The sequence below is a fragment of the Acartia tonsa genome, chromosome 1 (assembly GCF_053477335.1).
Source record: "Acartia tonsa isolate MP-2025a chromosome 1, ASM5347733v1, whole genome shotgun sequence".
NCBI classification, from domain to species: Eukaryota; Metazoa; Arthropoda; class Copepoda; order Calanoida; family Acartiidae; genus Acartia; species Acartia tonsa.
Genome location: NC_137260.1, coordinates 48,338,170 through 48,361,548, shown reverse-complemented (window position 1 = coordinate 48,361,548; position 23,379 = coordinate 48,338,170). Strand labels below are relative to the sequence as shown.

Sequence of the window (23,379 nt, the reverse complement as noted above, 5' to 3'; positions counted from 1 at the left end):
TTTTACTCAAGAGTATACTTTTTTTGTAACATAATCCGTTTAAATCTGTTTATGTAACATCTTTTTAGCAGGGCCTGTCAGCTAACATCAAAATTGAGCTGCAACTTAAAGTTATGTAAGACAGTAAGTGGTTACAGCCGAAGGCTGCTCAGGCTAAGTTAGGCTTATGTATTCTTTAGCCGAGGGTGGATTTGACTTACGAAGGATTATTTTTAGCCTCGAGGCTTATGTCATGCGACTGATGCTGCCAATCCCAAATTTTTCCACGGCTGAACAATTGTATATAAGTATTTCATAATTTTATTTGAATATATAAAACTACCCATGCTTACTTAGTATGCATAGCATAGGAGCTTGCTTGTAATATTTTACTTAAAAAGGAAATTGTCTTTAGTTTTCATAATTTCCTTTTATGCATTGTTATTGTATAATAGAGTACATTTTTTTCTGTTTAATTTATGTTGTCTTTGAATTTTTTCTAGTTGTTTTTGCATTGACTTTCATTTTATGTAAACGTATTTGTTCAAAAGTAAAGATTAAAAATATTTCGTCGCATTTTCACAGTAGCTTTTGATAGGTTATTTTAGGTTAGGTAAATGTTAATGACTTCCCTCACATGGTTAGGAAATTGACCCAGTTAGACCATTCGCAGGGGCTAGAAATAGGAGAAGAGCTACTGTGAAAATACTACGAAATCCGCTACTTTGTTTTCTTTCCCTGATCCCAAATTTAATCTGTTATTGCTTGTATACATTCAATGTTTGAATTAGGTTTCTTAAAAGCCGGGCCTAAACGCGAAAAAAATAGAATTAATCCTTTCCTTTCGGGTCAGTGAAAAAAAAACAGACAAGCACGAAAACTTATAGAGCAGCTTCGCTACTTAAAATGATATTTTGCTTTAAAAGCTTTTTTTGTCACAACAGTAATAATCCTTGTATGTATATACTTACAAAAGCCTTTCTTTAGAAAAATTCTCTTTTTTTTCCTTATATCATCCTTTAATAAAACTTTACAAAAATGCATTTTTCTCCCTTTTAAAATTTTACTCATATAAGATACATAAACTTTTGTTTATTTAATATAATGAATAAGAAAATAAGTTATATAATTAATAATTTTTACAATAAACTAAAATTAACTTGACATAATTCACTAAGAAGAACTTGTTTCATAACACTTGTGCCGCCAAATTCAGGAAGCATGGCCGTGTGTTGGGTCACATCAAAGGGCTTGGCGGTCACATGCTGTTGCCAGGTAGTAGAATTGGCGGGAAAGTGGGATGGATCACCCTTCCCCACCCCTGGCGGCTGCCTGGTGCAAACTGAGCACAACTCTGCATTTTTTGCAAGTCTTATAGTGTCAACCAGCTCAAGGATTAAATGTTCCCGGATTTGCTGGAATTGTCGTGCAATTTTCTCCTTATCCCCCTCAAATATTCTTGTATATAATTGTTTCTTTTCTTTCTTTTTTTGCTTTTGTAATTTAGCTTGTGGCATTTTCATGGATTTTTCAACTGTTGCAAGCCAGTGGCGGCGTAAAATTTCTCGGCGACGCCGGCGTTTCCGCCCGTTCATGTTCATGTTGGTGTTTGAATTGTTGTTGTTATTGTTATTGTTGTTGTTATTATTGTTGTTATTGTTGTTGTTGTTGTTGACGTTGACGCTGGTCAGTCCACCGCCCAGGAACCCGAGCAACAGCGCCTAGATAATAAATTTAGATTATAAAAAATAAATGAATATTTGGTAAAGTATATCCAGGGATTAAAAACTTTGGGTATCAGTGTAATTTACAGTCCAATGTCCCCTCCCTCAGTTTATAATATCATTTAGTCATATTATATGTATATACTAGCGGCTTCGCCCCTAGCCAGCCCCTAGAGGTAATAAAAAAAGTTAGGTGAAATTCGTAATAGGACCAGGGAAATCTTCTGCAAAAAAAATAAAAAAAAGGACCAAGGAAATCTTCTGCAAAAAAAAATAAAAATAAAGGACCAAGGAAATCTCCTGCAAAAAAAAAAATGGGGGGGGGGATTTTTTTTGTTCTTGAGGGGGTTGGGGGTGTCCCACCCCCAAGAAAATAGCCTAAAACCACCACAGGACCATTAGGCATATACCCTGAAGAGTAGAATCCAATCGGTTCAGTGGTTACCGAGATCTTAAGCTTCAGACGGACAGACGGACGGACAGACATCATTCTACTTTGTTAGATTATAGATAGTAGAAAATACGCTCCTGCATCTAGGGGCTCTGTTTTGAAAAGGGGTGGGGGCTGGGCAGAAAAACATCCTAAATCATCCAAAGGCTTTAATAAAAAAAATAGCCTAAAACCATCCCGGAACGTAAGTAAAGCTTCTCTAAAAAGGAGAACTCATCAGCAATAATTGAAATTTTTAGCTTCAAAAAAAGAAACATTACTACTTTATAAAATACTTTGTAACTATAAAAATGAATATTTGTTCATATCTATCTTTGTCCAGACTGCATTGAAGACTTAAAATGATGGAAACACTTTCTCAGCGTCTGTTAAATATCTGAGTGATAGGGTGTCTGTCTGTCTTTTGTTTCAGGGAAGGTGGAATAGTGGAATATAAATTGTTATTGTACCCAAAGTTTTATAGATTCGTTCGCTGGCATAAAACTTTGGTTACTTATGTTAAATTTTGATTGGTTGCTTCAAACTAGCAGTATCTATAGTTTTTAACCAATATTTTTATGTAATGAAAGCACAATTTCAAATAATCATGCATTGTCTTATCTCATTGTGTCTGTGTCTTGTGTCTGTGTGTATTTTGAGTAATGAGTACTGTTAGTCTGCATGCTTGTGTTATAAAAGCGATGCTTTTATACAATAATAGTCAATCTGGAACAAATGTCATCTTTACTTGATGATTCTCGTAACAATATGGTATACAATTTTTCAAAAAGAAATCTATAACTACAATTAGAAAAAAAGTTCATACATCCATTTTAATAACTTTTAAAATTATAAAACTATTTATATGTCACCTTGACTTTTAGAATTCCTAAAATGATTCGACAATTATCTATTAAAGAAGTACTTTTTATAATTTCGTCATAAAAAAAATTAATAACTATTCTATTGTTATCCTATGTTTTTTATGTTCATTTATAAGATTGTCTGAGTTATGAATCTTCTCTATTATGGATGTTGTCATCCTTGTTATGTGTTTATGTTTGTGTGTGTTTTAAAAAAATGTGAAAAAGTTTGGTCAAGCACATCTATTTATTATGTTCCAATAAAACTATCAACTTTTTGAACTTTGATTTAATTGATCTACTTTAAAAAAAAACCTTTGCTTATTTATGCTATTTTTTACCAATATTATTTGTTAAAATATTTCAATATACCATTAACATTAAGCATAAGACATAATTGGCGCTGTTACCCCAACCCTTATTTTTGATATAAATGGAAAATTAGGGGGTGAGGAAATATTTTTTTTTTACTTTATGCCTAGCCCCTGCATTAATTTAAATTTGATATCTAATTTAAAGCAGACGGACCCACATATAGGAGCTAGATTAAATAATGGCTGTGCTAATAACATATTATATTTAGTAAGAATGTATGACTTAAGAATGATCGAATGTTGAGGAGTAAAAAGAATAAAGCCACAGAAATATAAATATTACAGGGAGAAAGAGATATATGCATAAAATAAAATTTGTGATTCACTGCCTGTTAGGCATTGATAATAAACATAAACCTTCCTTTTATACATAAATTGAAAATAAGTGGAGGGGGGGAGGGGGGTTCCGGAAAATCAACCAATAGCATAGGGAATATTAACACAGCCAAGTCGCTACAAAAGAGCGGAAAGCAATTTGCTAGCAGACAAAAAGGTCCCCACCAGTGGGATCCAGGAAGTTGTCTGTTTATATATCTATATTCATAGATTTATTGGATTTTTAGCTACAAAACTGTTTCTACATCTCTGTACGTGAAGTCTGCGCCATTTTTGATCAACAAAAAAGTTTGCGCATAAATATTATGATAAAGACATCACTTTTGCCTCCAGGGTTGATGGGGAGAAAAAGTTTGCTCAAGATATTATAAAGGTTTTACGACACATAAAAATGCTTCTTTTACATTTTTTACACACTTTTAAAAGTGCATGCATACTTAGGTATTACTCATTATATTTAGCAACATATTAGAGAGTGGATAATCTATAACTTACTTTGGGCGGTTTCCCTCTTAATGCACAAACAAACTTTTTTTAGGTTTGGCTAGATTAAATAAGTGATAAGGGCCTGCAGGGCTAGAACCTCTACAAAAATGAAAAATAAGAGTGGTTGGGGCTAATCGGAATTGTAAAAAAAAGGCAAAAAAGGTCGACAGTAATTTTTTTCAAACATATATTTTTTTTTATCAGAGGGGCCTTTTAATGGATTTAGAATATATAAGGATATAATGACGGGACAATTTTAGCTTATCAATATGGACCTTATTTATTGGTCAGTTTGTTCATTCAGTAAGAGTGTAGTTGATGGAAAAAAGGGGATGGATTGGATAGGGGGAATCGTTATTAGCCAGCCGCGAGTATTACTTAATCAGAGTACATTAATATCTGGTGCGACATTCAAGCAACAGAATATCGATTGCCCCATTATGACCTTATTTGATGAATTTTTAATACTATCTTTTATTTTTAAAGTTAAGATAACACCAGTATAAATAAATGTACAATATGGTAGTATGGTTAGCGCTAGCTACATATGGACATAATTATCCTCGTTGCAATAATATGTTCTGGTGCCCTGCTTGGGTACATAAAAAATATTTTAAAAAAATATTTATTTCAGTCAACATATTAAAACACAATGATATGATCAGAATATTTCATAGGTATATTGTTTATATAGTTTTATTTTATTTATTTTAATACATAAGAAATATCAAATATGTTGCCTTGTGGCAGGACCTAACGCAAAACACAATGTGGAAATTTTTTAGCATTAAGTGGATTATTAAGCAATAACATTATGATCATGCGGTAAAAACATATATGAGTGAATACACCGGCATGGGTCAGGGATCTAAAGGGATAAGTCAATGACCGATAAATATACGTACATTGTACATCCCCAATGACGATACATAAAATTACCACACCTGTAGATTAAAATTAGTGATGGAAATGTTTGAACACTCAACTTATTGATACAACCAATCAAAATTCCCCAAAATTGTTAAGCCAACGCATATAAAACGTTATTATAAAACTTTGGGTACTAGTTTAATAATCAGCCTATAGTCCCCTCTCACTCTGGGCTCTGGTATATATATGAGTGAATACCCGTACTTCACTTTTTACTCACGTTGCAGTATTATTAGCAGGAAAAGTGCTCTATATTTTGAAATTTTTGTCTGTCCGTCTAAAACAGCTCCTATTTAAGATAGAAGTCTACAATTTTATGTCCATATTCCGATAATTTTGGATCATGTTAATGAATTAAACATCTATGGCAGTCACCCTGCTTTTAAGCCGCTTTTGTCGAACTGATTTCCACATATCTTTGGTGTTTGTAATCTAATTTTTAAAATTTTGGCAGGTATCAGTGTTGAAATCTAAATTTCCCGTTGTTTTAAGGTATTTTACTATCTATAGATAAAAGAACAAGTAACTTAATTCGGCTCAATTATTTTTGTCATAAATACACATTCCAATTGTTTCATGACAAATGTACTTAGGACAAAAATTTTTAATCAAAATAGTTTTAGTAATATTATCAAAATTAATTTTTTTTTATGCTTCACTGCTTTATAGATGTTGTCATCCTTGTTTTCTATCTGTTTCCACTAGTTTAAATGCAACCAGAATCTTTTATTTCGAAACTAGCGGCTACGCTCCTAGAGGCCTCTAGGTGCACTTGAGGAGGTGGGAGTCGAATTTGATAACCCAATTTCTTATTTTAGATTTTAAAAGAAATATTTAAAAAATTTTTTTGGGGGTGGAAATTTTTTTTTTTTTTGGCGGGGGGGTTGGGGGTGTCAAAAAAATAGTTATTAACCTTCCCGGGACTTATGAGAAGCTACCCTGTTAAGGAGAACCCGATCGGTTCAGCGGTTAGCGAGATCCTTCGGTACAGACACACAGACAAACTAACAGACAAACATCCTGTTACTTTAGTATAAGGATATTTGACCGTAGCCCTTTCCTTTAAAATCTAATGGAGCTGACGTTTCATATTCCCTAAAGTAATAGCTTGTGTGTCTAGCAAAGGTGTACCAAGGATTTTTGCTTGAAGTGAACGGCCCCTAAAGGAAGGGGAGGGGGGATTCACACCCTCTCTGATAGTTACATGGTGTATATGAACGATATTCTTGGAAAATGAGTTAACCCATCCTCCCTAATATAATTTTTCTATGCTGAAGTTAATACAAAGTTAACCGTCCTTTTATATACACTAGCGGCTACGCCCCTAGAAGCCTCTAGTGGCACTATGTTTGAGTTCTTTTAAAAAATGATACGATACCTATCTATGTTGCTTTCAAGTTTCTACGATGCTTTGCAATGTTGCGTAGGAGTCTCTATCAAGTTTCTATTCTCTATTCGAGAATTTTTTTTTTAGATTTATTGTGATTTCTCTTGGGAGGGTGGTGGTACCCTCCCCCAAAATAGTTATAAACCTTTCCAGAACCTATGAGACCCTGTTAAGGAGAACCCGATCGGTTCAGCGGTTAGCGAGATCCTTCGGTACAGACAAACAAACAGACAAACAGACATCCTGTTACTTTATTATAAGGATATGTAGAATAATTCTAAAACTTTTTGACTTGAATTCATGTGGAGGTGGGAGGGGAGGGTAGTGGGGGATACCATTAAAGATATATGAAATATATGGGATGCACCCAAATGCACAAAGTACAAAAAGCTTGAAGCTTTAGTTGAATAAATTGAAAACATGACTTTACAAACCAGAACTATTTAGTTTGTTAACTTTTTTAGACATATTAAAAGATATTGCTTTCTGTTGTATATGTAATTTAATTTTATTACAATTATATAAATCTTTCAAAAGGAAAATTTAGTGTGTTACAGAGGTATCTACCAATTTTCAGACCATCTAAGAGGAATCTACATAAATATCCCTTGAAGGCGAAATCAAACATTAGTTCTGTTGAAAGTGATGCATTTTTTAGTAGCGAAACTACTGTATAACTCACTTAGTCTGCCCATTCGTCCTTCCCCCTTCTCTGGGGGAAAAGTGATTTTCTTGGCTGCTTTTTAAGATTTACAACTGAATTTAAAAAAAAAGAATCCTTTACCCATGTGCAGCTAGTATTTAATTGACTTTGTCTATCGGCTATGCTTCAAAAGACACAAATACATTTTCATAATTTTCGATCTTTTATCGGATATTCTCAAACTTTATTTTTCTTTATTGTTCTTTATTGCACTTTGCTACTTATGGATGTTGTCAAGGACGTCCAAGGGGGGGGGGGGGGCGGGGGGGTGATTAATTTTTTTTCATTTTACCCCTCTATTTAAAATTTACCCCTACCTTGAGTGTGCCGTAGGCACCCCCAACCATTTAGGAGGCGGTATTTAACCCCCCCCCCCCCAACCTATTTTTTTTTTTTTTGGGGGGGGGGGTAAATACCGCCCCCCAAAATAAAAATCCCCAACAAAAAAATTTTGGGGGTAAATTTTGGAAAGGGGGGGGGGGGATTTTTTAAAAGTTAAAAATGGTTCCTACTGCTGCTATGTCAGGTGCGCGACATAAATAGTAAGAATAAGGGGTAATGCCTTGGCCCATAAACAGGTGCAACTCACTACCATGTACAATTAGGACTTCTCAGACAAAGGTCGTGCAATCAAAGGGTTGGTTGCCTGGTGGATGTTACTTAACCTAATATCCTTGGGTGTTAGAGTATCGCATCCCATTACACGTGGATGATTCTATAGATGATCACTTAAATCGAAGGAGAATCCCGCCCTTACGAGGTAATGGTAATCTATTAAAATTTCTACCTGAAGTAAAGAAACATTCTCTCCATTGATCATAATATTTGTCATGATTGATCCCGCCAGGTTCTGCAGGATTTGGAGCAAATATACCTGAACAAATAAAAGATTGCTATAATAGATGTAGAATATACATGGATGTTATGACAGGGGCAAAATTGCTAACATGGAACTCATTTATTGGTCTGATCTTTCATTTAGGGAATTATTATTTTAACCCGCTTCGTGTTTAACTTTATTAGAGAACACGAAAATCTGGAGTAGCATCCAACTAACAATATATCCATTACTAGCGGCTTCGCCCCTAGCCTCTAGGGGCTTTGCCCCAAGAGGTTTTATCAAACTAATTTTCGTGTTTTAGATTTTAAATAAAATTTTTTAAAAAGTGATTTTTTTTTTAGGGGGGGAGGGGTATTTTTCATTTGGGGGGGGTTAGGGGTGTCCCACCCCCCAAGAAAATAGTTTTAAACCTTCCCGGGACCTATGAGAAGCTACCCTGTAAAGGAGAACCAGATCGGTTTAGCGGTCCTTCGCTACAAACAAACAGACAGACATCATTCTACTTTGTATTAAGATATAAAGATGGAAGATTATTAATCTTTCCATTTTTGTGAATTTACATTTCTTCTTGGCGGTGTCCCAAATGTCGTCCATCAAGCGAATTTTAGTTGTTATGCTTATTTTAGGTTATCTTAAGCAAGAGATAGTACCCCGTAGGTAAAAGAGGAAGGGGGTTTTCTTGGCTAAAAGGGTTTATGTAGTTTTAGTGTCAATATTATGTCAGCTATGACTTCTTTTTATTATGTAAAAAAAAACTGCAAAATAAATTGTAAATAAAAGCAACATAGTACGTAATTTAAGATAGGATTAATGTTCAAGGATTTTAAAAAGTAATTTAACAAAAATTCAGAATTTGCATTAAAATTCCTATTTGGTTTATTTCTTGTTTTTTCAAAATCATTTTAAAGTGATGTTTTTTCACCTCTAGGTAAAGTATCCTGTAAAAACACAGTTTAGTTAAATTTGTTAGATAAGAGAAAATGACAGGAAAAAGTATCATTGCAGCGGACATTCAACAACCACACAGCGCTGTCTTCAATATTTCTTGTATTGGTCAAATTTTAATGATGACGAAAAAGTCTGCTATTTCGGTGTTATCTGCTTAAGAATATTTTTTCTTCAATTTTTATACCCCCTAACAGGAAAATACCACTATTTAAGGCGTGAGATATCAATATCAAAAGTAGGGGGAATGCCTTGGCCCTTAAACTGGCGCAACTCATTTCCATGCAATTAGGACCTCAAGACAAAGTTATTTTTATTGGATGAATAGACAATTATGATTTAAGGTATGTGAAGAAGTCTTCAATCTGAAGTGACACCAAGCCCCCTAGAGGTCATCAAGTCATAACATAGTTTTATATAACTGAACATCTTTAATTCTTTTCTGAAAATGTGTTTTAAATAATATGTACAAAATATGTGCAAAAATTATGGTAATCCACATACATTGTTATGCAAAAGACAAGGGAATGACATTCGCACGTATAGAAGGCATCTGTCTGAGAATTTTCAGAGCTGCATGGATGAGAAAGGTTGTGGCTCCAGCTTCTAAAAAGCCACAGGGCTGTGTGGGTAGCCGTGCAGCTTACAATATTTTGAGGTTTCATTTTAGACTTTCTATACAGAAGAATTTAAACATAATGATTATTGACATATTTTATAGATAAAATATTTCATAGGAATTAAATCAAAGTTTACTATTAATAGGTGCTATTTGACAGTTATTTGGCTTTTAAAGTCAGATACAAATGAAATTTTTATACAGAAGGGGTATTTTTGTTAATCATCACTGGGGTTTTATATCAATTTAATTTTCATTATCTTATCCCTTAAGATTCTTGAATACAAGAAAACTAAAAAAGGAACTAGCACTAGAGCTGCTGCTGGCAATCCCTGTTGAAAAACTTGATATTATTATACCATACAAAAATAATATGCAGCCAAGCATTAAACATCTTGAAATACAATATTCATACATATCTATCTTTCTATCTATATACTAGCAGCATTAGAGTAAAACACTAGAGGGAGTAAGGGTTAAATAACTGTATCTCCCCTTTGCAACCACCTTGTGTAACCTTTCCATTGGGTCATTGATAATCAACCAATGGTGTCACTTATATTAATACAGCCAAGTAGCAGAAAATAATTTAGAAGCAGACGAAAGAGGTCTTTGAAAAAGGCAGGAAGGTAGTTGTCTGTATATACTCTATACTATAGATCTGTTATAGCAGCTACACCCGAGAAACCCCTTGGGAGGGGGGAGTAGTTGAATTGCTTTCTAGAATTTTTTTCTGGGGTGGGAGTCATTTTCTTCTAGATGGTAACCTATTTTTAAAAAGTAATGAACCTTTTCAGGACATAAGGTAAAGGAGAGCCATAACAGTTTAGCTGTTAGCAAGATCATTGGTCGACAGACAATTGTTTATCCTGTAACTTATATCTTTAGACAATTGATAACAGTTAAACACCCCCCCCCCCTGCTGATTATTTTCTCTTGCTAAAAAATCCCTTTCAGTTTACTTTTAACATCCAACTAAACTCAGGGTTGATCATATTATTTTCTTCTTTTTTTAGCAACATTTTCTGCCTTTATAGTTCTACAAATTTCTCTATTTTTACCTATCTTTTAATATGTAAATTAAATTAATATGATTTATGTCATTTAGTCTGAAGAGGGTGCAATGTCCACCGAAATATATTTCAATAAATAGCTGGGAATTATCAAAGACTTTTTCACTCAAAGAATTTACCAGCCAACCCCTTGACTGTACAACCTTTAACATACCCAAAATAACGTAACACCCTGCACATATTTCTAGTTTTTAAATATAATGGGAGGGTGGTGTTCAAAATGCATTCTGACCAAATACTTAACAGCTTGGTGTGCATAATAGAAACTTATATGAACCAATACATATGGTGCTGCCAGGTGTGCATGCTAAAGACATAAGACCATAAAAACAAATTGAGGATAATCCATTCTGATGGCTGTTTAACAGTTTCAAGCCGTTGCAAGTATAATAGAATAACATCAATAAGTTGCAATATTAAATGTAAGGATATGTCATATTTCAAATGATTAGCCTATATTTCGAGATTAAATTAGCTTTCCTTACATGTAGTTGCCAGACCTTATTATATGCTAGCTTCGCTTCATCTAAATGTATTATCCTTGTTGAATTTGTATACTATTTGTTATTGTTGATTATTTAATGCGTAGAAGTATGTATTGAAAGATTTGACCGTTTCAAGATCAACTGAAACACAATGGAAATTTTCTCTTAGCTGTTTATGAAATAAGTTATTTTATATTTATTTATGTTTTATTATATCTTTTACTAGCGGCTACGCCCCTAGAGGCCTCTAGTGGCACTTTAAATATTTTTGTTTGTTAAAGTTAATTTTTTATGTACGATACCACCTTATTTGACGTTGAAGTCTCCCAGATTTTAAGAATATTTTCAATTTTTGTCATTACTTTTGGGAGGGTGGTAGTACCCTCCCCCAAAATAGTTAAAAACCTTCCCAGGACATATGAGAAGCTACCCTGTTAAGGAGAACCCGATCGGTTCAGCGGGATCCTTCGGTACAGACACACACAAACAAACATCCTGTTACTTTAGTATAAGGATATGATTTTATATACTTTTTTCTGAATTAAAATTGAAATCTAGCTTGGTGATTTAATACAAAAAACACCCTGTGTTTTTCTTCAATTTGGTAAGTCCAGTATTTAGAGTATGATAGATTAAGTTTTGTTAAGTTAGGATAGGTTAAGTTTAAATCCTTTTAGAAAATCTTTATTATAGAAATGGGGATTAATAATTAAAAATATTAGTTATAAATAAAATATTTAATGTAAAAGAACCATCTAGGCATTGAATACAATTTTAGAAAATAACTGCAAAGGCTTAAGAATAATATGACCTATATGTAGCATCCTTTAATTTGAAATGACAAAAAATATTACATTTAGATTCTGGGCTGCTTCTTAATATTTTAAATTTAAATATATGATAATCTCAGAAATGATATAGGTGGAGGTCCTATAAAAGGACCCTTTTCCAATGTGAACTGGAAAATATATTTAAGCCTTGGTCTTCTCAGACTTCTTGGGGAGGAGAACAGCCTGGATGTTGGGGAGGACACCTCCCTGGGCGATGGTGACACCGCTCAACAGCTTGTTCAACTCCTCGTCGTTACGGATGGCGAGCTGCAGATGTCTGGGAATGATCCTTGTCTTCTTGTTGTCTCTGGCGGCGTTTCCGGCCAACTCAAGAACCTCAGCAGCCAAGTACTCCATGACGGCGGCCATGTAGACGGGGGCACCAGCACCGACACGCTCAGCATAGTTTCCCTTGCGGAGCAGACGGTGGATACGACCGACGGGGAACTGAAGTCCAGCACGGCTGGAGCGGGACTTTGCCTTTCCCTTCACTTTTCCTCCCTTTCCTCTTCCGGACATGATGATAGTTAGATTGGGTAGTTACAAAACGAAACTGAAGTAAATTACGAAAACATCCCATATTTATACTGAACGCACAACCATTTACCCCTTCCCCTTGTTTGAGGGCTGGTTTGGAGTAATGGGGGAATTTTGATGGTTGGGGATTATAAGGTTACCCGCTAAATTCTTTGTTTCACCTATTTTTTAAAAAACATAAATTTTCTATGAAACATTGATGTATATTTAAACTATTATAAACATAAAATGCGAAGAAAATAATTTATATGTCATAAAAATTTAAACTAAAATATTATATTTTTGAAAAATATAAAATTGATGGGCGAAGTCACAAATAAATTATAAAAAATAACCTAATTTTGTAAACATACTTTATAGCCTAAATTTCGAATTATACCGATGCAAATAAAAATTTGCTTTTTAGTTATGATTATCTAAAAAAATATGTATTAATGTATATTTAATTGGAATTTAGGTATAAATGGCTCATATCATAGTTAGGTTCAAAATAAATAAGATTATTTGACTTGTGATTTGATTAAACTATTTTTACCTACATAGTTATTTATCGCAACGTATTATAGACAGTTTCCGCGGATATTAAAATGTAAAATTATAAGATTAAAGCCAGTTTCTATATATTCGTAGAAAATTCAAGCATAAAACCAGTTTTGTTGACCCTGACCAAAATTAGAATTTATATTATGATTTTCATTTTGATATTCGTGGAAAATTGTCTTCAATACGATGATATACATCATTTTTTCATTATCCCTAAGAACCAACGGATAATAAATGGTTTTTAAGCCATACTTGAAATACTTATAAAATTTTTTTTTTAAACAAAGCTTTTCTACATTGTGGGTCAGTCCGTCTGTTTAACGGATAAATAAAACGATAATAACTAAACATTTCAGAATTATCCTTCAGATTTAAAACTTGTTAAAAAAAGATAGGTACAAATTAGAAAAGCGTGTTTAAGATAGTGATTCCCAGGAAAATTAGGCATTATAAAATTAGCGAGTCAAAATCTCAAATAAACACATAAAAAATCATGTTTTAAGACCTTTTTACCATAAAATATCATTATAATGTTTGATGGAGATTTTGTTCGAGTCTTTATATATAATTTTTACCATTATAATACAGCTACTTCAAAATAATAAGAAAAACGTTTGAAAATCCATAATTTCTCCAAACATATTAAATTACTATAAAGGAAGTATAAAATTTGGCGCGCTATTGAAAATCCAAGCCAAGCTATTTTAAGTTTAAATCCCCTAAAATATGTAGAAATTGGGCGCCAATGGTTTTCAAACGTTCATGCACAACAGCAAATTTATTTAACCAAATATAAATGTGTGAATCCTAAATTAAAAGTAATAGGATGTTCCGAGAGATCTCACCATTGCAGCGAAGCGATTTATTGGTTCCGCGGGAGGTTACCTCCTCCTCCCAAAGAGAAATTATCCCAATATCCTTATTTATATAGTTGAAATCATATAATTTGAAATCTTTATCCTCCAAATTTTATAGGAAAGTCTACTTAAACATTCCGTTAAATATACTCAATCAATCGCACCTTTCAGTGAAGTGGATTAAGCAAATTTAGCTTGTTTGCTTTAAACTACAAGTACAAATCAAAATATTTTGCTTTGTTTTAGCGGAATTCAAGAAACACTCAATAATCAACCATCTCTACCTGACGCTGAATTCAATAAAATCCCGCCTTTTGCTCTTGTTTGTTTCTCTTGGTATTATTTTGGCGGTAAAATCGATGTTACTTTGACTAGCCTAACTAAATTTAATTCTGTCAAAATCGTAGAATTTTTGTTGACATTTTAACTAAACTTTAAAAACAAACTCACTTTAGTTTTAAATGTGAAATTTTTACAATTTTACGAAGGGATACCAAATAATATAATTTCTTTGGCTTACTTCAACCAAAGATAAACAAAATCGGGCAAGTAAAAAAAAATAAGGACAGGTTTATCCATATGTTCTGAATATTGTAAACAGTAATCAACTGACACTAGGAAATTATAAAGGATCTATCATTTTCTATGACAAATTACAAAAATATTTCGGTCTTAAAGCAGTTAGAATGATGACAACATGCAGAAGTAGCGAAGCTAAAAAAATTAAGGATAGACATTAAGAGATATAAGTTTTCCGGACTTGTAATGTAGGGAGTAGATTTGAAATCTGCATCAAATTTTAAGGATTTTTTATAAAATTCGTTTTTTGTAAAATTCTTTATCTAAAAGCGAAAATACATTTTAAGTTAATTAATTTTGACCAATAGGATAGGTGGATTTTAAACTACCTGCGCTCTAATTGGTTGAATGATGTACGACATCCAATCAGAGCGCAGATTTTTTAAATCCACCAATCACAGATGCCAAAATTAATTAACTTAATTTGTATTTCCGCTTTTAGATAAAGAATTATACAAAAAACGAATTTTATAAAAAATCCTTAAAATTTGATGCAGATTTCAAATCTACTCCCTACATTACAATTCCGGAAAACTTATATCTCTTAATAGACATATGGAAAAAATGATCCATAGAGTATGTCACAAATATATTTAATAAAATAAATCACGATACCTTTTAAAAATGTATTATTGTCTTTTGAAACATTATGCTAATAAAAAAAAACGTGAAAATATAGTAATCGATCTAGCACCCCAACCAATTATCTATATAATATATGCAAATATTATAAAAATAAGTCATTTTCAGTGGCGTGCGAAGCACTTTGTCTAGGGGGGGGCATTTTGAAGATTTTGATTATATATACTAATTTTAAATAAGGGCGTTTTAAGGGTTGGGATTATTTGATTATGGGCCTCCTAGTCCTTATCCCTTCTTCCCCATCCCTATTTCCCATTTATATCCCTCATCTCTCCCCCCCCCCATCTCTTCTCCCCCATCCCTTCTCCCCACCCTGCAATGACCGAAGGGAAGGGAGCTAGAAAGCATCTTTGAAAAAATAGTACAGAAGATAAATTAACCTTTCCACCCCCCCCCCTCTCCACCACAAAACATTTTTAATGGGTGGAAGGGGATGTTATAAAATCTCAGCAGGAAGGATGAATAACCCCATTAAAAAAAATGGGGGGGGGGAGATAAAAACACTCATTTTGGAAATAATTTACCAAAAATTAACCTAATATGAGAAAATGATATTAAATATTTCTTTATTGTTTGACAACAAGGATGACAACATCTTTAAGTAGCAAAGCACAAAAAATCATTAATAATAATACAGACAAGTAGATTTAAAGAGCATCTGTTGAAATAAATATATATTTTAGGTAGAAAAAGTGACAAATCCTTTTTCCTGTATGTTGTGTGATGACAGTCAAAGTAAATTACATACTGGATGCTCGAAACAGCGAGAAATTTTTTTTAATATTATAATCCACAAAAAAATCTATTGTACCATAAAAATCAAAGATATAATGAACTGTGTAAAAAATAAAAAAAATTACTTTCATTGTGATAAAAAGCAGAAACTATTTGGAATGGCGCGAAGCGCAAATTTTTTTCTTCAAATATGCAGGGAGGGAAGGGTTTTTGGGCTATTTATTTCACTAGTCCCCAATATTTCATAGCAGAAATCATTTGGAAGGGCACGAAGCGCAAATTTTTTTCTTCAAATATGCAGGGAGGGAGGGGTTTTTGGGCTATTTATTACACTAGTCCCCAATATTTCATAGCAGAAACATTAGGAAGGGCGCGAAGCGCAATTTTTTTTCTTCAAATATGCAGGGAGGGAGGGGTTTTTCGGCTATTTATCACACTAGTCCCCAATATTTCATAGCAGAAACCATTTGGAAGGGTGCGAAGCGCAAATTTTTTTCTTCAAATATGCAGGGGGGAGGGGTTTTTGGGCTATTTATTACACTAGTCCCCAATATTTCATAGCAGAAACCATTTGGAAGGGCGCGAAGCGCAAATTTTTTTCTTCAAATATGCAGGGAGGGAGGGGTTTTTGGGCTATTTATTACACTAGTCCCCATTATTTCATAGCAGAAACATTTTGGAAGGGAGCGAAGCGCAAATTTTTTTCTTCAAATATGCAGGGAGGGAGGGGTTTTTGGGCTATTTATTACACTAGTCCCCAATATTTCATATAAAATTTTCTTATTCGTTGGCTCAACAACTTTGGGGACTTTAATGGAATTTTGATTGGTTGGTTAATTAAGTCGAGTTTCCATACATTTCATCCACTAATTGTAATCTATATAAGGTAATTTTGTGTATCATCATTGGGGATGTACAAAATTTCTTTGGTAAAAAGTTTATTTTAAACAAAATAAAATACTTCCTATAACCTGGTTTGTTATGTTCAGTGAAAAAAGATTATAACCTAATTTCTACACTAATTAAAAAATTTGGTAAAGTTAAATGAATAGTAACTGTCTGTTTGGCGCGAAGCGCAAAAATTTTTTTTTGGAGTATTTCTTGATCTTTTTTTTTGGAAACTGGGATAGTTTTGCTTTTTGTAGGGTAGGGGGCAAAAAGGGGCATTTTTGTTGACCAGGGGGGGGCAAAATGGGGCATTTTTTAACATTTAGGGGGGGGCAGGGGGGGCGGTTGCTAGGGGGGGGGGGGGCGATTGCCCCAAATGCCCCCTTCGGTTCGCACGCCACTGGTCATTTTAAATCATTTAAACACTTTGTACCATCATCAGCAAAGTGCAAGCGCCCCAGAATACTGTGATTAATAAGGCTAAGTTTATTATTAAAATTATTTCTATTATATATGTACAGTGTACACTATTCCTAATGTAAGTAGGGCCATATTTTGTTAACGTGATGATGATAATAGTCATTTAGGCCTGTAATGCTGCAGTGCAATAAAACGAGGCGAGCAGTTGTTGCACAGGAAAAAATTAAAATTACAATATAAAGACAGAAAATCACAAAAACTTGATAAATTAGGAATCGATCAAGCACCCCAACCAAGAAGCATATCTTAGTAAAACTTGATTGAAATTTGTAGAGTAAACTATTCAATCCCTGAAAATTTCAGCCGTCTATCTTGAATAAGGTTCGAAAAAATCTAGTAATCGATCTAGAACCCCAATTAATATACAAATCTTATGAAACTTATTGGAATTATGTAGTGTGGATTTATTTAATCCCTGAAAGTTTCAGTCGTCTGTCTTGAAAAGTCGGGAGAAAATTACGAAAACGTAAAAATCTAGGAAACGATCTAGCACCCCAATTAACAGACAGACGGACAAGACAATGTAGAGATTAGTTGAGCATATGTTATAGTAAAGTTTAAGATGTCTTATAAATAGGAGCAGAGAAAATCACCTTTCTCTCATGGTGAATTATAGCGTAGCTTCGCTACTACAAATAATAAAACATGCCCGATAATTAAGGAAATGTATTTAAGAAAGGTGGCTAGTGCTCATAAAATCTGAAGAATTAAAATAGATATTAGAGACAGCCAGGTTTCTGTTGTAAATGCTATAAATGAAATTACTGCTAAAATACTATTTAGTTTATCTTGGTATATGACGGGTGTAGAGAAACGTCAAATCAAGTATTTATTACTCCAATATTCTCTTACTGCATTTTAATTCAGTACACGATCAGCATTAAAAAGTAGTAAGAAAATTATCTCAATGTGTTAAATTTTTGGCCCTTATAAAAGGGCGCTTTTTTGATGGAATGAAGTTGTTGGTTGCTTAACCGCCGAATCCATAGAGGGTACGGCCTTGCCTCTTCAGAGCATAGACGACATCCATGGCGGTAACAGTCTTCCTCTTGGCGTGTTCGGTGTAGGTGACGGCATCCCTGATGACGTTCTCAAGGAAGACCTTCAGAACACCACGGGTCTCCTCGTAGATGAGACCAGAGATACGCTTGACTCCACCACGACGAGCCAAACGCCTGATGGCGGGCTTGGTGATACCCTGGATGTTATCTCTCAACACTTTGCGGTGACGCTTAGCGCCTCCCTTTCCGAGTCCCTTTCCTCCTTTGCCGCGTCCAGTCATGATGATTGTATTATAAAATACTGAACTTCTAATCTAAAGTTTTAGTTTATATACTAAACCATATGGTTGAATGAGCGCACCCCAAAACCAATACCACCCCTTTACACCAAACCATAATGTTGTTCATCTTTCCTGTCCTATCTATATTTGTGTTCAGAGTAAGGGGATGGGGACAATTAAGGGGAATAGGGTTGTATGGTTTATAGGTCAGAAAACCCGGCAAAAGAAAACAAAGAATAAAACTGCCTTTTTTTATATTTAGCTTCAATATGTTTTTATGAAAATTTTAATTTGCCAACAAAAAATATGAATACTAAATTGTTTTTCTAACAATTTCATGAATTATTTCGAAAAAAAATTTTACGTGCATAATTCCTCTGATAAATGCAGCATATTGTTCATATATATCTTATTTTCTGTCAGTCGATATCTTATTATTTAAAGAAGCAAGGTTTTTTATTACAAAAAGTAATATAATAACTTCTGTTCTTGTTGAAGTTCTTCATTGTAGGGAAGCTAAACATACTTCCAAGAAGGGTTTTAGGTTATTTTCTTTTTAAATGTAAGTCTTGGATTGGGTTTCAGATACTTACCCCTTACCCTTTGTAATAAAACTACCCTAGATGCTAGGAACGCGGCCGCTAGTAACATAAATTGGATTATGATTAAATGTAGGCCTTGCTAATAAAAATCTGAAAGTTTTAAGCCAACGAATGAGAGTAAATTGTTCATAAATTTTTGGGGACCAGCATAATTTACAGTCCAATACCTCCTTCCCCCCTTCAGAGTTAGAGAAACTATGGGGAAACGTAATTTTCTCTGCTTCTTTTAAAGATAGACAGCTTAAATTATAAAGATTTCTAAAACATATGCACATCTAATCTATACATCGTTTTGTTCAAAATTTTCATCTTATTTTACAAAAACTTTAAACTAAATAAAAGAATTACCTTTTTTTCTTGGAAGCACAGTAAATATTCGAAGCACGCAAAAAAAAAACACATTACATTGAAGATGTAAAATACAAAGTTAATTTCAATTTTTGAACATGGACTTATCCTATATAAAGTAGTAAGGTTGTTTTTGAATGAATTTAGATAAAATCCTTGAAATGTTTTAGGCTATTTTTCTGTCCCACATATACCCCTTTGAATACAGAGCCCTCTAGATGCTAGGGGAACAGCCGCTAGTTTACGAAAAGAGTAATTTCGCCAATGAAAATTAAGTGTGTATTGAAAGCAATAGCGACAAAAAAGCAGTGAAAGACATGTGTTCTGAAAGCTAAATCACCTTCTTTGTTTAACATGGCAGCCATGTAGGAAAGTAAATAAATTAGGGGAATCAACACAAATAATCAAGTATTTTAGTGGCTTTGTCAAATGGACAGACATATCCTATCTTTATAAAATAAGAGGTGATGTGTTTGTTTGTCCGTTATGATTTTGATAACCACTACGACTGATTAGTTCTTTATTTTAGAGATGCTCCAAATATAGTATAGGTCCTTGGGATATTTTGTTTCCAAATTTTGGCCTTGGAATTGTTTTAGGCTATTTTATTATCCTTATTATTCCCCTAGAGGCTAAGTAACAGCACTAACATTAATACAAGCATCAAAATCCTTTTAATAAATTGTCTAATGAGAGGTATCCTTCGGAAAATATCCGTTAAAAAAGAATTAAACCCAAACAAATGGTTTCGCGCCTTTTTCAATTTTCCCCGAAATTCGTTGGTATATTTAAACAAAATACATGTATTACCATAACAAAAATTTCGCGCCAATTTCCTAGTTGTTTACAAAACTATTGGTGTAGCCTAATCCCAAACCTCTCATATTTCGCGCCCAAACCACGTTAAAAGCGGTGGGGGAACGACAAAAGGGAAAGATAGAAAATTTGGGGGCAAGAAAAAGGGAATAATTGTGTGATTTGGGTTGGAGATGATAAAAGGGATGGTTACAAAGTAAGAATGAATTTGTATTTATATTGAAACTTAATTTCCTTATGCATAGTTTATCTATAGTTTAGCCATGGCTCGTACCAAGCAGACCGCCCGTAAATCCACCGGAGGCAAGGCCCCCAGGAAGCAGCTCGCCACCAAGGCTGCCAGGAAATCCGCTCCTGCCACCGGCGGTGTCAAGAAACCCCACCGTTACAGGCCCGGAACCGTCGCTCTTCGTGAGATCAGACGTTACCAGAAGTCTACTGAACTTCTGATCCGCAAGCTTCCCTTCCAGCGTCTGGTCAGGGAGATTGCCCAGGACTTCAAGACCGACTTGAGATTCCAGTCCAGCGCCGTCATGGCTCTCCAGGAGGCTAGCGAGGCCTACTTGGTTGGTCTCTTTGAGGATACCAACTTGTGCGCCATCCACGCCAAGAGAGTTACCATCATGCCCAAGGACATCCAGCTGGCCAGAAGAATCCGTGGAGAACGTGCTTAAGTGCCTAATAGCTTTATAGCTCATTAGCACTAAAGGTCCTTTACAGGACCGACAAATTTAAACATGCGAGTATATTCTAAAATCACATTTACTAATACATCTAATTGTAGCCTTATTTGAGTTATATTGTTAATCTTGTAATCTTAAATTACAAATAAGCATAACTTACCAAAAATAATAGGAAGGAGAAAATGCCCAATCCGCCTCCCCCATAGCAATTATCATGATGTCCATAACCACCTAGAATTATAAAAAATTAAACAACGTTCTGCCCTACCTATCAAAAAGAATATAATACCACCCCAAAAAGCAAAGATTAAACGATTACAATGAACAATGTAAACTAACAGTGACATTTATTTAGTTTTTTGCTTAAATGCTGCTATAAATACTTTTAGATTAGCCTCGCTTCTTAGACTTTGTGTTTGTGTGTCTAAACGAAAAATGACTCGTAACAATAATATTCTTCCTCCCATCAAAAATTGAATGAGGGGTGAATCCCCCCCTTCTTCACGATAGTCTTATAGGGTTGGAGCCACTAGTAAATATAAAAAGTAATTTTTGTTTACTTTTTAAATGTTATAGAAATAGGAAATTATCCTTATAATATAGTAACAGGATGTCTTTGTTTCTCTACCGAAGTATCTCGCTAACCGCTGCATGAACCGATCTAATTCTCCTTACCCGGGAAGTATTTATAACTATTTGGGGGGGAGGGGGGGGGGGGAGGGTACTACAACCCTCCCAAGAGAAATCACTAAAACATCTATTAAAAATTTTTTATCGCCTTTGCGTAAATACTTGAACACAACAAATTAATTTTTAATTAATTAATAATGTCTGTTTGTTCACAACAAAGAAATTGCTAACCGCTGGACCAATATGGATCTCCCTTAAAGAGAAGCCTCCCTCTAAATAAAAATTTATAATTTAAAACTTCAATTGAAATATGAGGGTCGACACCCTCCCCTTTTTCCCGAAAGTTCCCTAGATGCCTCTAGGGGCGTTATTGATACTAGAAAATATAGACTTAGCAACTAAAGAGAAGCTTTAATTAAATTTAACTATTAACTAAGACATATAAAATATTTTTGATTTTTAATGTGAAGAAAACTTACTATCTCTTTTTCTTCTATCTAAGCTTGACTTATTCGGTCTATATTCTTGTGATAAATTCAAAGCTAACTTATATAACTCTTTTCCACTAAATAACTCTTTATTTTTCATTTTTATTAAGTAAAAACACGTAATTTTTACATAAGTTATGACATAATCACCGTTAAACGCGTCCTTACGCACTGAAAAGTTGCGTTATGTGCGTTTTGGATGATTTCTTTGGTACCGTTACTTAAATTTTCTCTTTTTCTCTCTCTATATGTAGTACTTAGATGTTGAAAGGGAGAAATTTTATGAAAAACAAGTTTTAAAATTTATGTAGTTGTGTAATCCTATTATATAAAACTAGCGGAGCGCCCCTAACTACTAGGGGAATAGTATAAAGGGGGTAAGGAGTCAGAAAAATAGCCTAAAACTATCCTGGGACCGATGTGATTCTTTCTTGAAAAAGAGAACTTAATCAGTTCATTAATGTGAGGTATTTTGTTCCTTAAGATCTCGCTAACATCTAAAACGATTAGGTTCACACTTTTTTTGAAGTCTTCCATATGCTCTACTAGGATAGTTTTAGGCTATTTTTGGTTATTTTCTAGCTTATGGATGATTTTTGGAGCAGTCGCTAGTCTATATACAAGTCAGTGTAACTCAAGAGCTTGCAAACCGCTGGACCAATATGGTTTTATTTTACTGTGAAGCATCTTTCTTGTACTTGAGGGGAGGGGGGGGGGGAGGGTCGACCATCCTACATTTGCAACTTTAGTTATAGAAAGAAATACTAGTTTTTCTGTTCGGGGAGAGAGGGGGGGATATTTTATTAAAGTTCTTTTTTTGGGAGCTTCTTTTTCATTGAACACAGACAGAAAAACATCATGTCACTTTTATAATAAGGATAATGATCTTTAGTTTTCTTATAAAGTATACATAATTTAAAATCATTAGAATTCAGACAGCCCTATAAACTTGTTAGAATATTAAAAATCATCGTTTTAGTGCATGCTTTGATAATATCTAATAACGCATAAAATTGTCAAACTTTAATTTCAGTTTTTCAATAACTTTTTATTTTTAGCGAAGCTACTCTATAATTTACTTTGTCAGTACGTTACTCAGGAATGGTCATTTTCCCGGCAACTAAAAAGAGATAGACAGCTGAAATTTTTTGTAAAGATTCCTGTGATATATGCACACCTAGTCCAAACATTGTTTTATCCGCCTGTCTGTCGGCCATACTTCAAAAGACAAAAATACCTATTTTCTAAAGGTTTCTGATTTTCT

General features: G+C 34.0%; 3 protein-coding genes across 3 annotated transcripts; all 3 read right to left on the bottom strand.

Moving 5' to 3' along the window:
• Positions 1–976: 976 nt before the first annotated feature.
• On the bottom strand, positions 977–22,289 carry LOC145322485 (uncharacterized). Its single transcript, XM_080164504.1, has 4 exons — positions 22,107–22,289; positions 21,158–21,228; positions 8,000–8,086; positions 977–1,700 (listed from the first exon to the last, which is right to left on the bottom strand). The coding sequence occupies exons 1-4, from the start codon at positions 22,213–22,215 to the stop codon at positions 1,119–1,121; spliced, it is 849 nt and encodes a 282-aa protein (XP_080020630.1). The 5' UTR covers positions 22,216–22,289; the 3' UTR covers positions 977–1,118.
• Positions 11,913–12,537, bottom strand: LOC145309469 (histone H2A-like). Its single transcript, XM_080150373.1, has one exon. The coding sequence runs from the start codon at positions 12,522–12,524 to the stop codon at positions 12,147–12,149; it is 378 nt and encodes a 125-aa protein (XP_080006499.1). The 5' UTR covers positions 12,525–12,537; the 3' UTR covers positions 11,913–12,146.
• Positions 18,184–18,557, bottom strand: LOC145307892 (histone H4). Its single transcript, XM_080150265.1, has one exon. The coding sequence runs from the start codon at positions 18,546–18,548 to the stop codon at positions 18,237–18,239; it is 312 nt and encodes a 103-aa protein (XP_080006391.1). The 5' UTR covers positions 18,549–18,557; the 3' UTR covers positions 18,184–18,236.
• Positions 22,290–23,379: the final 1,090 nt, after the last annotated feature.

Bases quoted from the DNA above. Each gene is read 5' to 3' on its own strand.
- LOC145322485 (XM_080164504.1), bottom strand. From the start codon at position 22,215: ATGAAAAATAAAGAGTTATTTAGTGGAAAAGAGTTATATAAGTTAGCT. The intron at 8,087-21,157 runs GTAAGTTATGCT...TTATTTGTTCAG, and splicing joins TCTCCTTCCTATTATTTTTG to GTATATTTGCTCCAAATCCT. The intron at 1,701-7,999 runs GTAGAAATTTTA...TTTATTATCTAG, and splicing joins AGAATGTTTCTTTACTTCAG to GCGCTGTTGCTCGGGTTCCT.
- LOC145309469 (XM_080150373.1), bottom strand. From the start codon at position 12,524: ATGTCCGGAAGAGGAAAGGGAGGAAAAGTGAAGGGAAAGGCAAAGTCC.
- LOC145307892 (XM_080150265.1), bottom strand. From the start codon at position 18,548: ATGACTGGACGCGGCAAAGGAGGAAAGGGACTCGGAAAGGGAGGCGCT.